Source organism: Trachymyrmex cornetzi, unplaced genomic scaffold (assembly GCF_001594075.2).
Source record: "Trachymyrmex cornetzi isolate Tcor2-1 unplaced genomic scaffold, Tcor1.1 scaffold245, whole genome shotgun sequence".
NCBI classification, from domain to species: Eukaryota; Metazoa; Arthropoda; class Insecta; order Hymenoptera; family Formicidae; genus Trachymyrmex; species Trachymyrmex cornetzi.
The window spans coordinates 1,317,535-1,335,895 of NW_017297113.1; the positions used below are offsets into that span (position 1 = coordinate 1,317,535).

Consider the following 18,361-nt stretch of genomic DNA (forward strand, 5'->3'; position numbering starts at 1 on the left):
TCTTTAGAGAATATTTATAAGTATATTTAAGAAAATTGTATATAAATGTCATAACTAATTATTTGGTGCACCTAATATTTCAAAGAAAAGAAATGTGCAGGACACAAATAATCTAATTGTATGTACTAAGTGTTACACTCCAAGTTACAAAATAAACATATATTTTACTTAAAAATGTCTTCATAACAGGGCATAGAGTGTTTTGTGTAATATTTGAATATCGAATAGAACTTTCGGTGAAACAGCAGAAAATATATCTATCCAAAAAGATATCCTTACGGCAATTTCGTTCATCACTAGCGTCATGGCAGTCGATATTGTGGTCGCAGAAGAAGTTCTTATTGATACAGACGCCATTGTCGCAGGGTAGTTGACCGTCGGGGCATTCTGCAAAAACCAATCAACTCCGTTGAATGACAAATAAAGGCAGGAGGGATACAAACGATACGGCGAAGATTCTTTGTACATGTGAGCGGTACGAAGCGTCAATGTGCACGTTTGTCTAATAACAATCGTTCGCGAGCGTCTATTCTACTTTCACCAGGTCATTAAGTGCAGAGGTCGCGAAGAATATCATCCTCGTATGAGCCGGAAAAAAATTGCGAACGGCTTCGATGTGTGTGCAGTGCAACCCTCACCCTTGCACGAAGAAATTAGATGCGCGAGGCTGACCAAGTGCCTTCGATAATTATCGATCGATAAAGAGTCCCGCGAGAGGTGCTTCCTCCTGCGATGGACGAAGGGCGATAAAAGTACGCTGGCCTCGTCAAATAAGTATCGTGCACATTGCCGCGTGCCGTATTATCTCAAGAAACACGGAGACGACGACGGCGCGATGCCGCGTGCACGCATCACCCCCGGGTGATCAAACTGACCGAGAAAGAAAATTCTTTAAACGATCATAGTTTTCGGTCTATAATTTCGTGCCATTTCGCTAAACCGTATCATAATCTGAGAAATTTATAATAATAATCCCGCGTATAAACGTCGCTTCATTTTATATTAAACCGGTTTTACTTGAACGTTTTCACGTGTGGAAAACGTGTGGTCTTTTTTTATATATTAATAAACTAGCTGAACTTAGTTTCTCAAACGTTGGAGAGGACCATCGTGTAAAACATGACATTTGCAAAAGTTCGTGTTACGTCAGTCGCGAGCTTTTACGCGCTGTACGCAACAGCAGAGCGCGGTTTGTGCACGCGTCAGCGCGTGGCGTGGAAAATTGCGGAGACGTAAATAACCGGAGGTAAAAGGGTATCAGAGAAACGTATATATACATATACAATTTGTATACACTGATATAAATATATATAGATATGTATATATACAAGTATAGATGCGCAATTCAAAGATCAGGCAACCTGTGCTGAAAATAGACGGATAGATGGTAAATAGACGTACAGATAGACAAGTAGAAAGACAGAAAGAAGAATAGGTAGAGTTAGTTCGATCCCATCCATAATCGATGCAAAATGCATGTCAAGAAGTCAGAGCGCGTAATCAAGATGTATGTTATGTACGCAAATATGTTATTGAGTATCCAATATTCAAGATCGCAAGGCACAAACAGCTATAAGAACCAAGACACAGTGAAATATAGGAGTGATCAGTAAATGTGAGAAATATGATAAGAATGAATCAGTCGTTTCTTAATCATCGTCTTATTCTTTATATCTCATTGTGTCTGACGCTAAAATGTAACAAGATACATATATAATGCTAAAACATAGAAAGAGAAATCGTTGATCACATATGGGAAGAGACGAATCGAAAGAGATTAATTCGGGAATTCATTTCGAGAAATTACGAATCTCCAAACTCTCTCTCTCTCTCTCTCTCTCTCTCTCTCTCTCTCTCTCTCTCTCTCTCTCTCAGAAACGGGATTTAACTTTATTATTAAATTCCTTTATTGTCTGAATTCCTGTGTTCTTATTTCCCTCTTTATTCTATTTTAGCTTACATTTAAAGTGCAATTTATAACATGACTTTTTGAAAATGAATAAATCTCTAATATTCACGTTTGACAATCGTACTTTGTAACATTGTTAGTCTCCGAGAGATATAGATACAATGACCACTGATTATAACATTACTCTTAGATCAAGTTTGACTATAGGATGTGGCACATAAATACATAGACAAATTAAAAAGTTTAGTTACTGTTAACAAAAACAATTAGAACGGTATTCAAAATTGAATGTTTATATTATACACATAAGATATAATTTAGGCTGATTTTATTTTATGTGTCCACTTGTTTGATTCGAATTGTACTGAGGATGACTCAAATTATTGGGGTCGAAACGTTTACTTACGATTGAACAATACATATAATTTACACATTAAGAACTAGTGTCGGCTTGTATTGGCGATTGCTTTCTTATTCATTTAATTAATAAATCATTAATAAAGAGGATGAGGAAGAAGTTCCAACACTTCGAAAGCATCTCCCGAGTTTGGCGATCGAGTTTCGAGAATGAATTCCCTCGAATTGATTTTGATTCATCCATCTTTGACAGGGTGGTCCCGGGGTGACTACGGCAAGTGGTGCCGCGCGACACGTCGGTATTCGAGTTAATGGTCAGTCAACGTCCGGCTAAAACGTGCTCAAACGGTCGATACAGGGCGACGAAATGAGATTAACAGCTTCCGCGTACGTGTGCACGCGTCCGTGCGCCCGTATTAGTTACACAGCCTCTTAATTGCCAACTTGAACACCGACGTGCGCGCGAGAAGTCGTTCGAACGACTGCACCGTCGCCGTCGTCGCGCCCGTTGCAGTTGCTGTCGCTGCAGTTACAGCTGCAAAGTCCCTGCGTAGCCGTTTATTAACGTTCTGCACAATCGACATTCCGCATAAGATACGGAGAAGTCGCTCGTATATTGACATCTCAGGAACACACCAAGTCAAGAGAAAGTCACAATGACCTTATTTTAACATCATGAAAGTATAATGATATTTGGTTACAAAATTCGATTGTTTATTAACATTAAGAATCAAAATAAAATCATTTCAATTTTATTGACTTCTGTATGTTTCTTAGAACTGTCTCAGAAAATCGGCTAATCTTAAATAGATTTCGCATGCTGCATTGCTACATCTTTCATCGTCTTGTTTTACCGCGCAAGCAAAACAATGTGAAAGATGGAATACGCGAAGTATCCTTTGACACAAAGTCTGCGATTTTTGTTTCGCGAAAATGCACGCGAAAGTAGAAAAGCCAATTTCGATAAAAAAAAGTTGAGAAACGTATTAAGATAAAGAAAACGAAATAAAGATTTGAAATAAAAATAAGATCAAGTGTCAAGAAATAAAGAAATGTCGCGGCACTTGATCCTGCATCTATTTCAAGTCTTTAAACACTGAAACACACACATCATGAGCATTTTTTTAGTTAACACACGATGAAGTCACGCAAAATTGATTCATGAAATGAATTAGCAATTGGTTGCATTCATTCACTGTTAATTCGCTAAGAATATAATTTAAGTATCATATGCTCATAACAAGAATACCATACGTTGCAGAAAGTATTATGACCCATAATGAAAATGCTGATAGAGAAAAGAGTTTCAGGAAGTCAATCATCTAACTTATTTTTCCCTAGAGCGGAAACATGAAAAGTGATAATTTTTATGTATGTATATACATGCATACAAACAATATTTACTTTTCACATTTCCACTCTAGGGAAAAAATGGCATGATTAACCCTCAGAGGGCAAAAGAAAAAGTAGAATAATGTTATGGAGAAAGATTAGAATAAACAGTGCACGGAAAAAAGTTATCGTTTTAATTGATACATTTTAAATAAAAGTATCTATTTATGCTAATATATATATATATATATATAAGATCTCATTGACTAATTGTTAAATTAACGATAAGCTTTCTTGGTGCGGACTATTATTGACATAAATAATGCGCTAAGAAGGACACAGACCTAAGTTACAAAATGCAAGTATCCAATGTGACTAAAAAGAAAAGAAAAGTACGAAAAATTGTATGTAACTTGCTCTAATGTAATGCAATACTATCGACGATACTGCTATGTCATTCAAGTGAAAGCTAAAAAGCAGTACTTGTCGGCACTACTGTGTTAAGTCGATTCTAGGTGTGTGGCTTAGGTCTATATCGTCCTCGGCATGTGAAATAAAGCTAAAAACTAAAAATCACTGTTACGAGAGCAATTGAACTCGTCGGAGCCGTCCAAGCAATGCGGCCGGCCATCGCAACGTCTCTTAATGTCGAGGCACACTCCATCGTTGCATCGAAACCACCCAGGTGGACATTCGGTTACTACAATAATTACCAAATTCCATGTCGAGTATTATCGTGCATGCTATCCATACGGGAAGAATAAGGGGGAAAGAGAAAAAAAATGGCCTTACCACCGCAGGATTCCGTATTTGGTCAAGATAATCGGACAACGTGTAAAGAAACGTGCTGCCATTGCACGTGAAATTAATTTTATTAACACTTGAGTAATCGCGGTGATATGTATGCAAATTTTTTTTATCTTTTAATTGCAGTCGGCGCATCTTACACAAGACGGAACACCTGTTTTGACAAATATTGTAGATTTTACGATGTATTCAGATTTTCTTTAGTAATCCTTTCCTTGAAAGAAAAAACTCTCGCTTATAAAATTAAATACTTCTCAATTGTATGTATTTATTATTCAATTTAATTATTTTCAATTTACCTTCTCGAAGAGACTTCTATCGATGATATTCTCAAACCGATAAACATCTGAGTAATAAAGTCTCTACGACTACTTAAGTGTTAAACAAACGTGAGGATGCTCGCGTGAATTATTACGCGTTTCTTATCATACACAATAGACGCTACTTGTCACCCTTGTTAGTTGTATATTATTGTACTTTGCTGAGTACACCAGCCAGTCTGCTCTAATAAGTTTCTAAGGCAAAGTATACAGTAGAACGATCAATCCTCATGTGAACCCATCGGGACATTCGCTCTTCTTGCATCGTCCAATTAATATTATCATGAGCTACTTACAGGAGCTTTTATCATGCGCTTCCAAATGTTCATACCGGTTATACTCCCAGAGAGACACGTGCGCCAACACTTACAACATAGACAAAATGCAACGTGTGACATCAAGCAACACATGCGAGAGTGATTCCTTTTGCGAAGAGAGAATGCGATGACGTGATAAAAAGTCATTCCATGCATACGATGACTATTACAATTTCAATGTAGATTGTTGAGATTTTAGTTTAATACAACAAATACATTCTTGGTTCAAAGGAATCAATTTAGGATATATTGAGATTGGGATGGGAATAATAATTGTATTGCTGTTATTATATGACGAACGGAAACAATTAATTTATACACAAATAAAAAATTAACGATTAACTTTCTATTATCATGCAGGCATTAAGATTAACAGGAAATATATTATTAAATAATTCAAACTTGAATTTTGTAACATGCTGCATAGATTAATATTACATCTGATTGAGTAAAAAGTTTTTTTTAATCAAGGTATAGTCATTCGAGGATTCCACCAAATTGAGAATAAATGGGACTTACGATATTCGTCTTGTAAAAGCAGGTGTGTAATAATTTTGCAGCGTGCGACTGGCTAACAAGCAAGAGCAGTGAAAAGGCCATTTTTTGTGGACGATGGTGGGCGTAAGCTGTCATATAATTACCACATAGATCCTCATCGGATCCGTCGCTGCACTGCATTATTCCGTCGCACCTTTGGTTTTCCGGCAAGCATTCGCCACTGGCACACTTCCATTCGGCAGGTGTGCATACCCCTTTATGACAAAGCATGTCAAAAGCTCCCGCAAAAAGCATTAAGGAGTGGGGAATAGTATAAGGAATCATCAATGGTGTCATTATACCTGATTGTTACGTAAGCATGTGTCATATTGTATGAAATTGATAAAAATTTCAGTAGGGGAATAAAAAAAGTTTAAATTAAATTCTCAAAGCAAATTAAAGAAATATTTAACATATCAAAACTTTATATTAATACTTAAAAATAACTACAAATTTATAGATCTTCAATATGTAAAATTATTATAGCATTATTATTAACAGTTATTGAAAATTTATAAGTAATTGTTAAATCAATCATAAGAAAATAATTAATTGGAATGACACCGCTGAATATTTGTGGGAATATTGAGCTATCGGTAATGAACTTTTATTGAATTGTCGATGGTAAACATTATTAATATATAAGTAGATATGTCAACATTGCATTTACGCGATAAAGAACTACATTACTACGCGAAAAATACTTAGTAAAATTTATCTGTCAGTGTTTTTCAATATACACATATTTTTATGACATTAAAAATAACAAAATATAAACTGAAGCAGAGCTATTAATAAAAAAAAAATGTACTTTATCACACTGATCTAGGATAATTTATCGAAAGAGCTTATTATAGAAAAAGAATTTTAGCGAATTACTATAAATAAACATGTAAAAATGAAATAATAAATATACATATACAATTTTTTTATTTTATCAGCAAAAGAGAGATTTCCTCAGGCTTGTAAAATCAGAAACCGTTCGTCATCGTTAATATGAATACGCGGAGGGAGGAAATCAGGAAACATTTGTCATCGTTAATACGAGTATGCGGAAAGGAAAGGAAGAGGATGGGCTGTGAGAACGAGGTGAAACCCTTACCACAGCCACGCTCGTCACTGCCGTCGAGGCAGTCGAAGATATTGTCGCATTTACGTCGTAGAAGAACGCAACCGCCATCATCGCAGCGTATCTCTGTCCTCGGATCGCATTCCCTCCTGCGTTCGGGTGTCCAGCGTGGATCGGATGAGTCTGAGCGCACACATACACACAGGCACATTGAAGGGAAAAATCCGCGGCAAGGAAAATGAAGCATCGAGCAGCCAGAGATCAAATTTAAAGGTACACTTGCAGCGAAACATAATGCATTTACTTTCTATCATACCATAATGCAACTGAGAATGATGCAATAGAAAACTAAAAAGAAAATACCACTTTGCAAGCAGAAACGTGGCTAAGATGTTGCATAAGAATGCCCTGTTCATTCAGTTCCCCAAATTTTCTACCCTTCGTTTTTTACTGTCCTTTCGGCAATTAGCAGACTGTTGCCGGAAAAACACTAAAGTTTGCAGGGAAAGGAACGTTTAAAGGCACTCCTATCCAACACCGTCATCTGCATCCGAGCGTACAAGTTCGTGCGTAATGCAGCTACTTGTATATCAATGCATGGCGTATATATATCCGCAGGCTGCTTTGTAACGCGGCGATTTGCGAACGGGCGAGAGTACCGTCGACGATCACCGTGAATCTTCCGTACGGGGGATTCGCGGGGTAATACGTTTCCGGTGTGTTCCGACCCTTCCGCACTCAGGTGGTACGATAAAATACAGCCGTTGTCGAGAACACGGTTTGTTGAAGAACAGAAGAAAAAAAGAAAAGGAAAAAAAAAGGAAGAGAGAGAGATGTACTTGTACATCTTCAATAAGTTGCCTCGATAAGTTTAGCAGTCGCGTCTCGTAAGTATAAATTTTCCCAGTGCGCGGTAAAACGAATGTTACAATGGCCGTCGGGGTCTTCGGAGAAGCAACAAGAGGCGCAATCGCTTTCTCGACCACGGTCGTAACGATTGATCGTGAGAAATGCACAATGAAATACAACCATCGTCGAGTGTGTATCCGCTCAGGCAGGTAGATCCACTTGTCCCGCGTAAATAAGAGTTCCTTAAGAGGATTCGACCGAAAGCAAACATTACGGACCTCGGGCGAAGGCAGGCAACTTGTAACACTGCGAAGCCCCCGAAGATACTTTTCAAATCTCTCATTTTTATTTTTTAACGTCTAGCGGCGAGTAAAACTGCACAAAGTACCGGCATCTATAAACAACTAAAATCAAATGCATTTACGTTTAAATAGTTACGAATAAAAAATTATAATTATTGTAACGAGAATAATAAATTATTACAATATATGTATAGGTATAATAAATATTCTCTTAGAAAGACACGCGTTTGATTTTTTGACGGCCCTTACAGAAATCCAATTTAATACTGAAAGGTAATAATTAATTATTTATTTGAAATTAATTGCTGTCTTTCAGTATCGGTCAGTATTAGATTTTTGTAAGGGAGTGCGTTTGATTTTAATGTTTTTCATATGATGAAATAAATTAGTCGAATAATTCATTATCATTTTTTTTGAACGTTTCTATTAGGAAAAAGTAGATCGAAGTTTCCAATTATTTACAGATCTACCGAGATCGAATAGCGATAGCGGAACACGCTAGACGAGGTTGCACAAATGTATTATGAATGAAGCGATGGACACACTGAAAAAGGAGCGTACTGGTGGTAGGCGAAGTGGTGTGTGTAGTGTCGTTAGCGGACGGGGCGCAGTCCTCGTCGCTGTGATCTGGACAATCCGGATGGCCGTCGCACCTGTAGACGTCCTCGATGCACTTGTTCCCGGTGGCGCATTTGAACTGGTTAGGCGTGCATTCCCGCTCTGTATTTTGTTTTGTTCAGCGGACATATGCGCAAAGAACACATACATTTTTACACATATATACAATCACTCCGTGTACATATACATATACTATGTCGAAGCGGAAAGCGTGCCGCACACGCACACTCTCAGACTTCTCAGAGCGAGACGCTTTCGACGTTCGACGCAATTCGATCGTCGGTCTCGCTTTTTTTATCCACGAGCTTTCCTTTACTTAAATGATAGCTTCTGCTGTCTGTTGTCACAACACGAAAGCGAAAAAAGCTGCTTCTGAGGCAACGAGAGTGTTATTTAGCAGTAATGATTTACGGGAGGGATTAGGGAGAATTGGAAATTATATTCGGCCTCTGCGTTTATAAAGCCGAGGCTATATTCTATGTTGAGCCGGATGAAATGCTCGTGAAAAATAACCTGTCGTATTGGTTAATGCGAATTACAATGTTGCGTGCAATGCGCGAAAAATGTGTCGTGACGATAAGCGTAGCTTTCCTACGCGATCGACTATAGTTTTGCGGGAGATGCACGATTATTAGCTTCACGTAAATGTGTGTAATGGTCTGCTATTATGAGGTCGTTTGTCAGTCGACGAACGATTCCGGTATTTAGAATTAAACTTCGCAGAAAGAATCGTGGTCTTCCCGTGCATATTCGGTGTGTATTTTCGCAGTGAAATTCGATAGAAAACGCGGATCGAAAACAAATAAGAAAATATTTGAGTAAATTACATTTTATATGTTAAAATATTATATTACATTGTTACGTTTAACGTAATGATTGAATTTTCCTGTAATGATAATTATGTTACCTCATAAATTAATCGTAAGATATTGTATCGAAAAGTTTCATTATACATAAATTATAATCGAAAATATTTGGCATTGTTCATATCTCTTACAGAAAAGTTCCTTAGGGTATTTATAGGAATGCGTCAAGGATAATGTAATAAATTATTTACATAACTACATAATAGATGTACTTATATACAGAGGCTAATTTAAACGCAGATTTCGCCTTTAGGCGCTTTTGTTTAACTACTTACTATTATTTTCATTTCTAATTTAATTATAAATAGTATAGTTAAACAAAACAACGCTTACGATAATTAATATTTTACTTGAAAAATTTCTATATATACATAAAAACTAATTTATTAATTGAAATATATTTACCACTCGAATAATCGAAATCTGCGATTAACATTGTCGGCTCTGGTCACGTTAGCGCTGGATCCGAATTTAAGCTCTGTAATTAGCGTCTAACCAACACGGAACAAGTCCGTGATTAGATTCAACGAGGGAAATCATTAAGCGATTGGTTCAATGGCAAGCGTTGTATGAGGTGCAAGCTAAGCAGGGTTTCGGAAAAAACGGTGTGAAGAAAGAGAGAAAGAATTAGGTGAATCGTAACTTTCTTGCTTTTCAGTCAGATAATGCGTCATTTTAATCGTCAATGGAATGACTTGATGTCAATATAATACAGAATATAATCATGGAATAATAAAGTGTTCTCTGAATATCTCTCAAGGCATTTTTCATAATTAAAGGAAAGATCACGTTAATGGGAATAAAAGCATTAATAAAATCGATTATTCGTTACTTTCAACTTTCAACGGTATTTTGCAAAACATTTTGTTCAAACCGTCTATCGATCGAATGCCATAACAGTGCGAATAAATAATTCGCACCAATTATTCGAAATCAATTTCTGCACGTTTGTAGTTAAAATTCTATCGCGTCATTTGTTATTGTACGCGTAACGATACCGATAAAACGCAACAAAAATATTATGTTTCACTTCCAAAATTTTTTTTTAAAGCTCGAGTTGCATTAAATGTCAAAATAACATTGATTGATATTACGCCAGCAAGTCATCCATGCACCGCCTCCTTTTTTTTTATTCGGTCTCCCCTCTCTTTCTCCCTCTTTTTCTCTTTCTCTTTTAATATCGAGTAGCGTGAAAGGTATACATGGTTATGTACCGCAATAAAGCTCGTCTTCTGCCCTGGGGCAGTCGTCAAATCCGTCACAGACCGAGCTCTTCGATATGCAAGAGCCATCCCCGCAGGTGAAGTCCGTGGAAGGGCACGGGGCCAAACCTACAGAGTGCCATCGGCAAAAAACAAAGATCCTCCTGATCAACGCTCGCATCTCACATTCTGCCGTTCAATCGCCTCGATTTCAATGGATTTTCGAAATAAAGTTTGAAAGTCAGGGGTAATTTGAGTTCATTAATTTATGATGATTTACATCGCGTTATTAAAATAAATGTAAAAAGTAAATTTTTCTAATAAATTAAAACGATAGCGTATATTATACTATATTAAAATTACTGTGTGTGTACTTCAAAAAATTTGTATTAAAAAATAATTTATATTGGCGATTGAGAGACAAACGAGTTCGAGGTTGAAATACAAGCTACATATAAAGAGACATTTAAAGCAGTTTTAGGCGTGGTAGAGGACTCGTAAATCTGTACATGGAAAGCATCTTTGGTAAAACGCATGATTCTGTAACCAAGAGATCTTATTATATTTTAAAGCTTGGTCTAACATTTAAAGCGTCGTGAAGAAGCCTTATGAGGGTGGTTAGAATTATTTCACTTATGAGAGACAGCAGGAATATTCCACAATATACAAAACCATCCGATTTTGGACTATAAAATAAAACGATTCGTTTGATAAACTGTATATTACATTAATTTCAAATATTTTTAGCAAACTTCGCGTGCGATGTTTAAAGTTTTTATGTTGTTTCATATTCCTTTACCTTCTCCTTTACTCCAATTCGTAAACTATGTACAATGTTCGGGTACGTGTGTCGTGTGGATTGCATATCATCATTACCGGAAATGATTCTTTATGGGTGTCATTGAAATGTTTCTTTTTGCAACAGAGAAGCAAATTCTGTATCCTTGTGAAAAAAGTGAATGAGTAATGCGTGACACGACGATGATGTCAATGGAATGGATGAAATGAGATGTTCTTCCTACATCCGAGAAAAGAGGATTCACGTTTTGCCATTGCGGACTCAACTGGCGATCTAATCGCGAACATAAAAATAGTGGTAGCTGATCGTATGTCTGCAGTATACAGAATGACTAATGCAATCATTGATAGATGCATTGATACTAATTCCTGCAATCGTTCATCGTAAATCCTCCTCAGACTGAGCGAGGAGCTTCGACGAGTCTAATAAGAACTAGATAAGATAGTCTTCTAATAAGATAATCGTCTTCGGTCACTGTACTTTAAGGATCATCGTCTGAATATTCTCTCTCTCTCTCTCTCTCTCTCTCTCTCTCTCTCCCCGGCAATATTTTTACAGCAAAGGTGGACAACACAATGTAAACGTGCACTCTTACATTGAACGGAAAGTTATTACTTATTCATAATACTTTTGTCAACATATTTGTTCCCCAAAGCTGCGTAACACATAACAAACGACGTAGATTTCCAACGCCATGACATTGGTCTGGAAGCACAAAAGCGAGTCTTCTGCATTCTTCAGATAAAAACGGCTTAAAGGGGGGATAGAGTGAAGTATCTATGCAAATAGCTGGAAATAATGTTCCTGAAGTTTTTTTTCGCGATAGATCTCGGTAGTTTTCCAAGGACGTTCACATATATTAGCCAATTTGATATCTTCAAAGCTCATGTTCTGTACAGCGAAGATGACAGGTCATCCTGAAATGACGTCACGATTGCTTGAGATTCACGTGACGCTCCATCCAAGGCGAGATATTTTTTACAGCGTGAACAAAGAGTGAAATGAGACGCCTCTCGCAGGATATTATTTTCTACATGGGGAATACCTTTGGTGCAGTTCTCCTCATCTGTATCGTCCAGGCAGTCTCTCTTGCCGTCGCAGACGTGCAACGCGTTTATGCACATGCTGTCGCAAGGATGCTCGAAAGGGCTGCATCCATCAAGATGCGACATGTCAACAGTGTTCGAAGTGAAGTCAATCCGTTTGTTATTAATTCTTTGATGCTCCTCCCACCTCTTAGAGTATATATAATCGCAATCGGTTTCGTCATTGGCGTTGAGACAGTCTACGATACCGTCGCACACCTGGTCCTCATCGATACATGTATATTTATCACAAGCGTGCTGAGTCTCGTTGCAATTGTCGATCTCGTAATCCTCTATGATCTCCACGATACCATTGTCGATTTCGTTATCCTCATCGGATATCGATTTATCCAATCTGTCTTCTTCCTCTTCACTATTGAGGTCTAAATTCACGTTGTGCGTAGTGCCTCTAGAATGCGTAGTACTTTCCCAAGATTGTGTTTCTTCATTATTTTTATCACTTTCTTCATTCAACATAGATTTACTTATCATTACTTTCTTCTTGTTATTTTCTTCATCCTTAATCATGCTATATGTTGTGCTTATTTCTTCATCGCTTACATTCTTATCTTCTTTGCTGAAATATTCCCAGGTTAAAGTAGTGCTATCTAATGTAGATATCGTGTTGTATATCGAAAAATCATCGCTGACAGATGTACTATAATAGCTTGTTTCTTCTTCTATTGAATCACTTGTGGTTGGCAGCGAAGTAACATCTTCTTCACATTCCGTTGATTCTTTGTCTGCCTTTTTATTATCATTTGTCCACCAATTAAGCCAGTTACTCTCAGTGGTAGTCGTAATTAGTGTTTTACATTTTTTAGAAATTTTCTCATTGGACGTCGTTGATAAATAAGATATGGTGCTACTGGTAACGAGATCTACGTTCGTTTCTTCCGATTGAAATTCGTCGTCAATGCTGTCTTCCGTGGGGTGTTTTGAGACGGACTCATCAGCGTTAGAGAATTCTATTTTAAAAGGTTCCGTTGTAATTTCATCAGTGAGGTACCAGTCGTTTCCACCAGTGCTCGTATTACGATTATCGTCAGCTTTGTTGTACTCTAGATCATTAGGGGACAATGTCTTCACCCGCTCTGAACTATAAGCGTTGCCATAATCGACGCTCGTCGGCTCGTCGATTTTCCAAGCGACGGATAATGTCGGTTTCCTCTTACGTTTCGCGTGATTCTTCCTCCTTTTCTTGGGCCTGTTGTTTTTACGACCATTATGACGACTTTTGTGTTTGCGTTTGCCGTGTCTTTCAGTGGATGTTTTCTCTCTCGGTTCGTTTGCATCCCGCGTGACGATCTCGGGAACCCTCGTTGTCGTAAAATTGAACAGCACAACGTCAAAATCATCCTCTGATTTTTCTTCCAAAATCTCTCTGGATTCATGTAATTCCTTCGATATCGTGTTTGTATTTTCTACAGGTATTGATTCTGGCGTCTCGTCTGAATTTATCAATCCGGAATCGATCTTCTCGTTACTTTGTATCAAGTTTTCGTCGCAACATTTTTCGAAAGAAATATTTGATTGTTTGTGCGTTTTATTATACTTTTCATTACTTTGATTTTGCTGAGTCGCGTTATGATTTGAAGTTGAAAGATTTGATATCATATTGACATCGTTAACGTTAATTGTTGGAAAATACCGATGACGTATTTCAGCCTTTGGCGATTTAAGTTCATATAGTAACTTTTCTGTCTTTATCGAAGAATAATCATTTTTGTTTGGTTTTGCTGTTGCGGACATTTCTTCTAAAACAGATAAAACTGCTTTCTGCCCTCGATCGTATTTCATATTCGTCATGTTATACTCTTCAATTTTAGTCGTGCTTACAGTGACAGGAGCTGTTCTTTTAGATGGCGTGACGCGATGTTTCAGGTATTTATTGTAATAATTTGAAACCTTACTGTCTTTTTTTACCTCGTATCCAAAAAAATTTTCTTTATTTGGATTGTTATTCTTTGTTTCAATATAATTTTCTCGTAAATTTGATTGACCGTGAGTGTTATTGAATACATCAGAATAAATAAATCCAGTTACATTTTCCAACATATTCCTCTTTTCAGCCTTCATCGTAGATGAAGTTATTAAGTTCCTCAAATATTTATCGTAATATTTTTGGTAAGCCGAGCCGTGTCTTCTGTGTTGATTTTTTCTAAGAATCTTACTGTTGCCTACATCTGTCATATTAAAATTCCGATTAATATTAGCGTCATTTGTTACTGTCGTTATTTTAGAAGTTGTATAAATTGGCTTAATTGAAACTTCAGTTGAATCACTCTGACGACATACCATGTGCTTAGCTTTAATAAACTTGCAGATCAAATTATCAATCCGTTGAGTAACAGTATCAGTTGATTTTTTTTTAACCATTAAAGGATTTTCCGTGACTATTTCTTCATAAATATTTTTCGTAGCTTCTACAGTGATGTTTTTAGAGCGATGTATCGTTTTAGTGTTGTCAATATCATTTTTATTAGACGTATTATTTTCTAATTTCGTTGGTGTCCTTTTAATTTTATCGCCATTTTGATATTCCATGTCTATTTTTGAAGAGATTTCGATAACGGTTCTGATGTTCGAATTTTTTGATTTGGAAATATTCTTTTCCGTAACATATCTATCCTTTTTACTGGGTCCAAGAATCATAATTGTTGCATCTACATTGCATGTATTGGATTGTTTCGATGCGCAATCAGGATTGCTTCCACTCATCTTTTTTCGTGTTTTATCGCGATTATTGACAGATTGTAAACCAAAGTTTTTTAGTGAAATATTTTTTTGTTGAAATAATTGCAAAGATCTCACGAGACTATCTGACAGCTTGAGAGGTTTTGGAATTCGAGATTCGTTGCTTGATCGCTTTAAAGTTTGGTTAACAGTTGGATGATAAACTTCGGCATTACTGCAATTCGCATCGAGATTATGAAATCGACCAAATTTTACGTATTGCGAGGACGAGTTATTATCTTTCGATTTGGATGTAATTTGGATCAAATATGCCGAGGGTTTCTGCAGCATGGAGTTTGGAAATCTTCGTCGCTGAGTTTCTTCCGGAAACGTTTCCAGGATCGAATTACCGATCGTCACGGCTGGTTTGATAGTGAGTCGATCGGCGCTTTCCGTCGTCACAGGTTGCATATTCATATTCCTTCGGCGTTCGGCGAGTTTCCCTCCGTAGAAAATCGCGGTCGACTTCCGTACAATCACGAACTTCCCGGCATTTCGCCACGGATACCTCTCTACGGGCGGCGCATGATTTCGCGATAAGTAAAATTAAAAAGGGATTACGGCAGAAAAAGGCGAATGTAATGGCGAAAATATCACGCGGAATGCTTGGAAGCTGTATTTGAAAGTTAGTACGACTGATGGAAGACGAGTTGGTTGAATTCTGTCGGTTGCAGTATTAGACTTTCTATTACCTACTGCATACTAAATTACAATGATATAAAAATACTAGTAAAATTGAATAACTTTTTGCTATAAAAATAAAAAAATCTTCAACTATTTTAAAAAACTAATCAATCCTTGGAAATATATATGTATTATATATACATATATATATATAAGCAGATTCTTTTTGTCTCAAAGCGTCTCAATCTCGACTAATTCTATAAATTCTAATAATAGTATTTGACAATTCCAAGTCCTACTTGTATTTGAAAATCAGGACAATCGATGAAAGACAAGTTGGTTCTGTCGGTTTCAGTATAGATTTTCTATTACTTGCTGCATAGTAAATTACAATAATATGAAAGTACTAGTAAAATTGGAGGTAACTTTTTGCTACAAAAACAAATATATTTTTAAAAAGCTAATCAGCCCTTATATAGAAACAGATTCTTATTGTCTCAAAATCTTAATTTCAACCGATCCCACATTTGAATAACTAAAAGAAATCTGTATTATGACAAGCGTCATCCCGTGTACATTGTCCAAACGCAGCTCGCGACATTATGAATGTATTTATTGAATGACTTGTCTCGTGCACGCGCGCAAGTGTGATGTAACGTGTACATGTGTTTCAGTATTGTGTAGAAGAAAGAGCGTGTAGGTAAGTGTGGTGTGGCATAATTACCGCAGTCCCTCTCATCAGAGCCGTCAGAGCACTCGTTCACCCCGTTGCACTGCAACACGTAGTTGATGCAGCGGCCGTCCGTGCAGCGAAACTCGGTGTCTCCGCAACCTGCTCCATACACCATACACTCATGCGCATTTAAAGATTGCATCGCCTCGCTAACGCGTGTCAGCCCCCGTCCTCAAGTTGTGTTCCCATCCCTCCAGGATCACTCATGATCCACCAGCACAAAGCCGCGCGATCGCGGCTCCAAGCAAGCCCTTCGACACTCCGACTTCTTCCGTCCAAAATGCGCGTTAACAGAATAAACTGGGCGTAATGCTAAATAATTTCGCCTAGTGGCGGCATATTTATGATCACGCGGTGTAAGTGACACCGTGGGTCAGAGAGTACGATTTGCATATAGCGTTATATACTATAATCTGGACGGTAGAAGCGGACGCACCTTTACCTGGTGTGAGATGCTTCGAGCTGTGCTGCTTTTGCTGAGGTTAGTATATGAACGAAGGAAATATACAGGGAATATACAAGAGCAGAAGGACAGCAATCTGCATTCTCAATCAAGAAGATAAGTCAATCGCAACAGGATGACGTGGACTATTGGATTATCTTTACGCGATTAATTTATCTTCGATCGGCAGCGAGGATTGATGTCTTCGCTCTCCACGCGTGTTGGTTACAGGAATGTCGGATGCGGTTCGCTTAAAAGTCGATTAATTAAAGCGAGTTTAGGTAACGTCGTAACGAAACGGTCCGAGTACATCGGGAATTCCTGAAAGTTCCGCCGCCTTCTTCACACACGACCGGTCGTGGACGCTCCGGTTTAGGTTGCAACGAAACCTGGATTAGGCGAGGTAATGGTGCAACGACATTGGCTAAACTATTTCAGGAAAAGAGGTGTTATTTTCGGCGTTGCGCGCTGGGGGCATAAAGTTCGGTCAGCGTGGAAAATCGTAAATCGAAAGTCACGTGGAGCGTGCCGGAGAAAATTAAGTTTACGTTTATTCACGTTACAGCGCGCAATGGTGTATCCAACGCCGGACCTTCGTAACCGCTCGTCAGCGTCTAATTATGTGCAAGCGTAAACGCTTTTCTGCTCGCGTACTCGTAGAGTTCACTATTGTAATAAAGAGACAAACGTTTTCATCCGCGACGAAATGACTGATTAAAAAAATAATGATGCTTAAAATTCGGATGATGATATATGCGCATATATACAAATCGCAATCTTTGCGACGTTATTTCCACGACGTTAAGCACGTGTTCGAATGAGATCACTGCTAGGTTTACTCGCGAGACTTATCAAAGTGCCTGCAATCTTGTTGTTAAACTTCGCAGGCGCGTTTGAGGCTCATTTAAGCTCAGGCGCCCCTCTCGATCGCTCGTGAATAATCGCGTCGGGTAACCGACACTTGGCAAAGAGCATCGGTGCAGGCTTATCGCGGCTTATTGCTGGAACCGTTGCGGGAGTTATCGTTGCGCGTGCAAAAGTGATTATTGACCTCACGATTAGAACATGCAACAACGTAGGATTTACGTTGTCGATGAACAAAGACGATACAATTAGAGACGACGAAGGCAGAAATAACGGAGATGTATAAGACAGACTCCGTTGAAATCTGTATTGTTAAGAAAATCTCATTGATATATTCTGCTCTCGCGCTCTCAAGATGTAAGAATAAACCGATCGAATAAATACATGTTTCAAAGAGGGGAGGAAAACAAATTAACTTACCGCATTGGCTCTCATCTTCGCCGTTACGGCAATCGTGGATTCCGTTGCAACGCTTGTCGATACTTAAGCAGATGCCATCTAGACAACGGAATTGATCCCCACTACAGGTGGTCACTGAAAACGACGATATAAAGAGAAATGAAAAGTTTATTAAATATAATAATTTATCATAT

At 37.9% G+C, this 18,361-nt stretch overlaps 1 protein-coding gene across 1 annotated transcript in view; it reads right to left on the minus strand.

Annotated features, from left to right (window-relative positions):
- trol (terribly reduced optic lobes) overlaps positions 1–18,361 on the minus strand; it is a 104,981-nt gene that overhangs the window by 25,926 nt on the left and 60,694 nt on the right. Inside the window, exons 6-13 of the mRNA XM_018507644.1 lie at positions 18,189–18,302; positions 16,454–16,561; positions 10,498–10,614; positions 8,361–8,519; positions 6,682–6,831; positions 5,684–5,794; positions 4,176–4,298; positions 280–387 (exon numbers count right to left, since the gene is read on the minus strand). Coding sequence (XP_018363146.1) covers positions 280–387; positions 4,176–4,298; positions 5,684–5,794; positions 6,682–6,831; positions 8,361–8,519; positions 10,498–10,614; positions 16,454–16,561; positions 18,189–18,302 — 990 coding nt within the window. The remainder of the gene's footprint in view (positions 1–279; positions 388–4,175; positions 4,299–5,683; positions 5,795–6,681; positions 6,832–8,360; positions 8,520–10,497; positions 10,615–16,453; positions 16,562–18,188; positions 18,303–18,361) is intronic.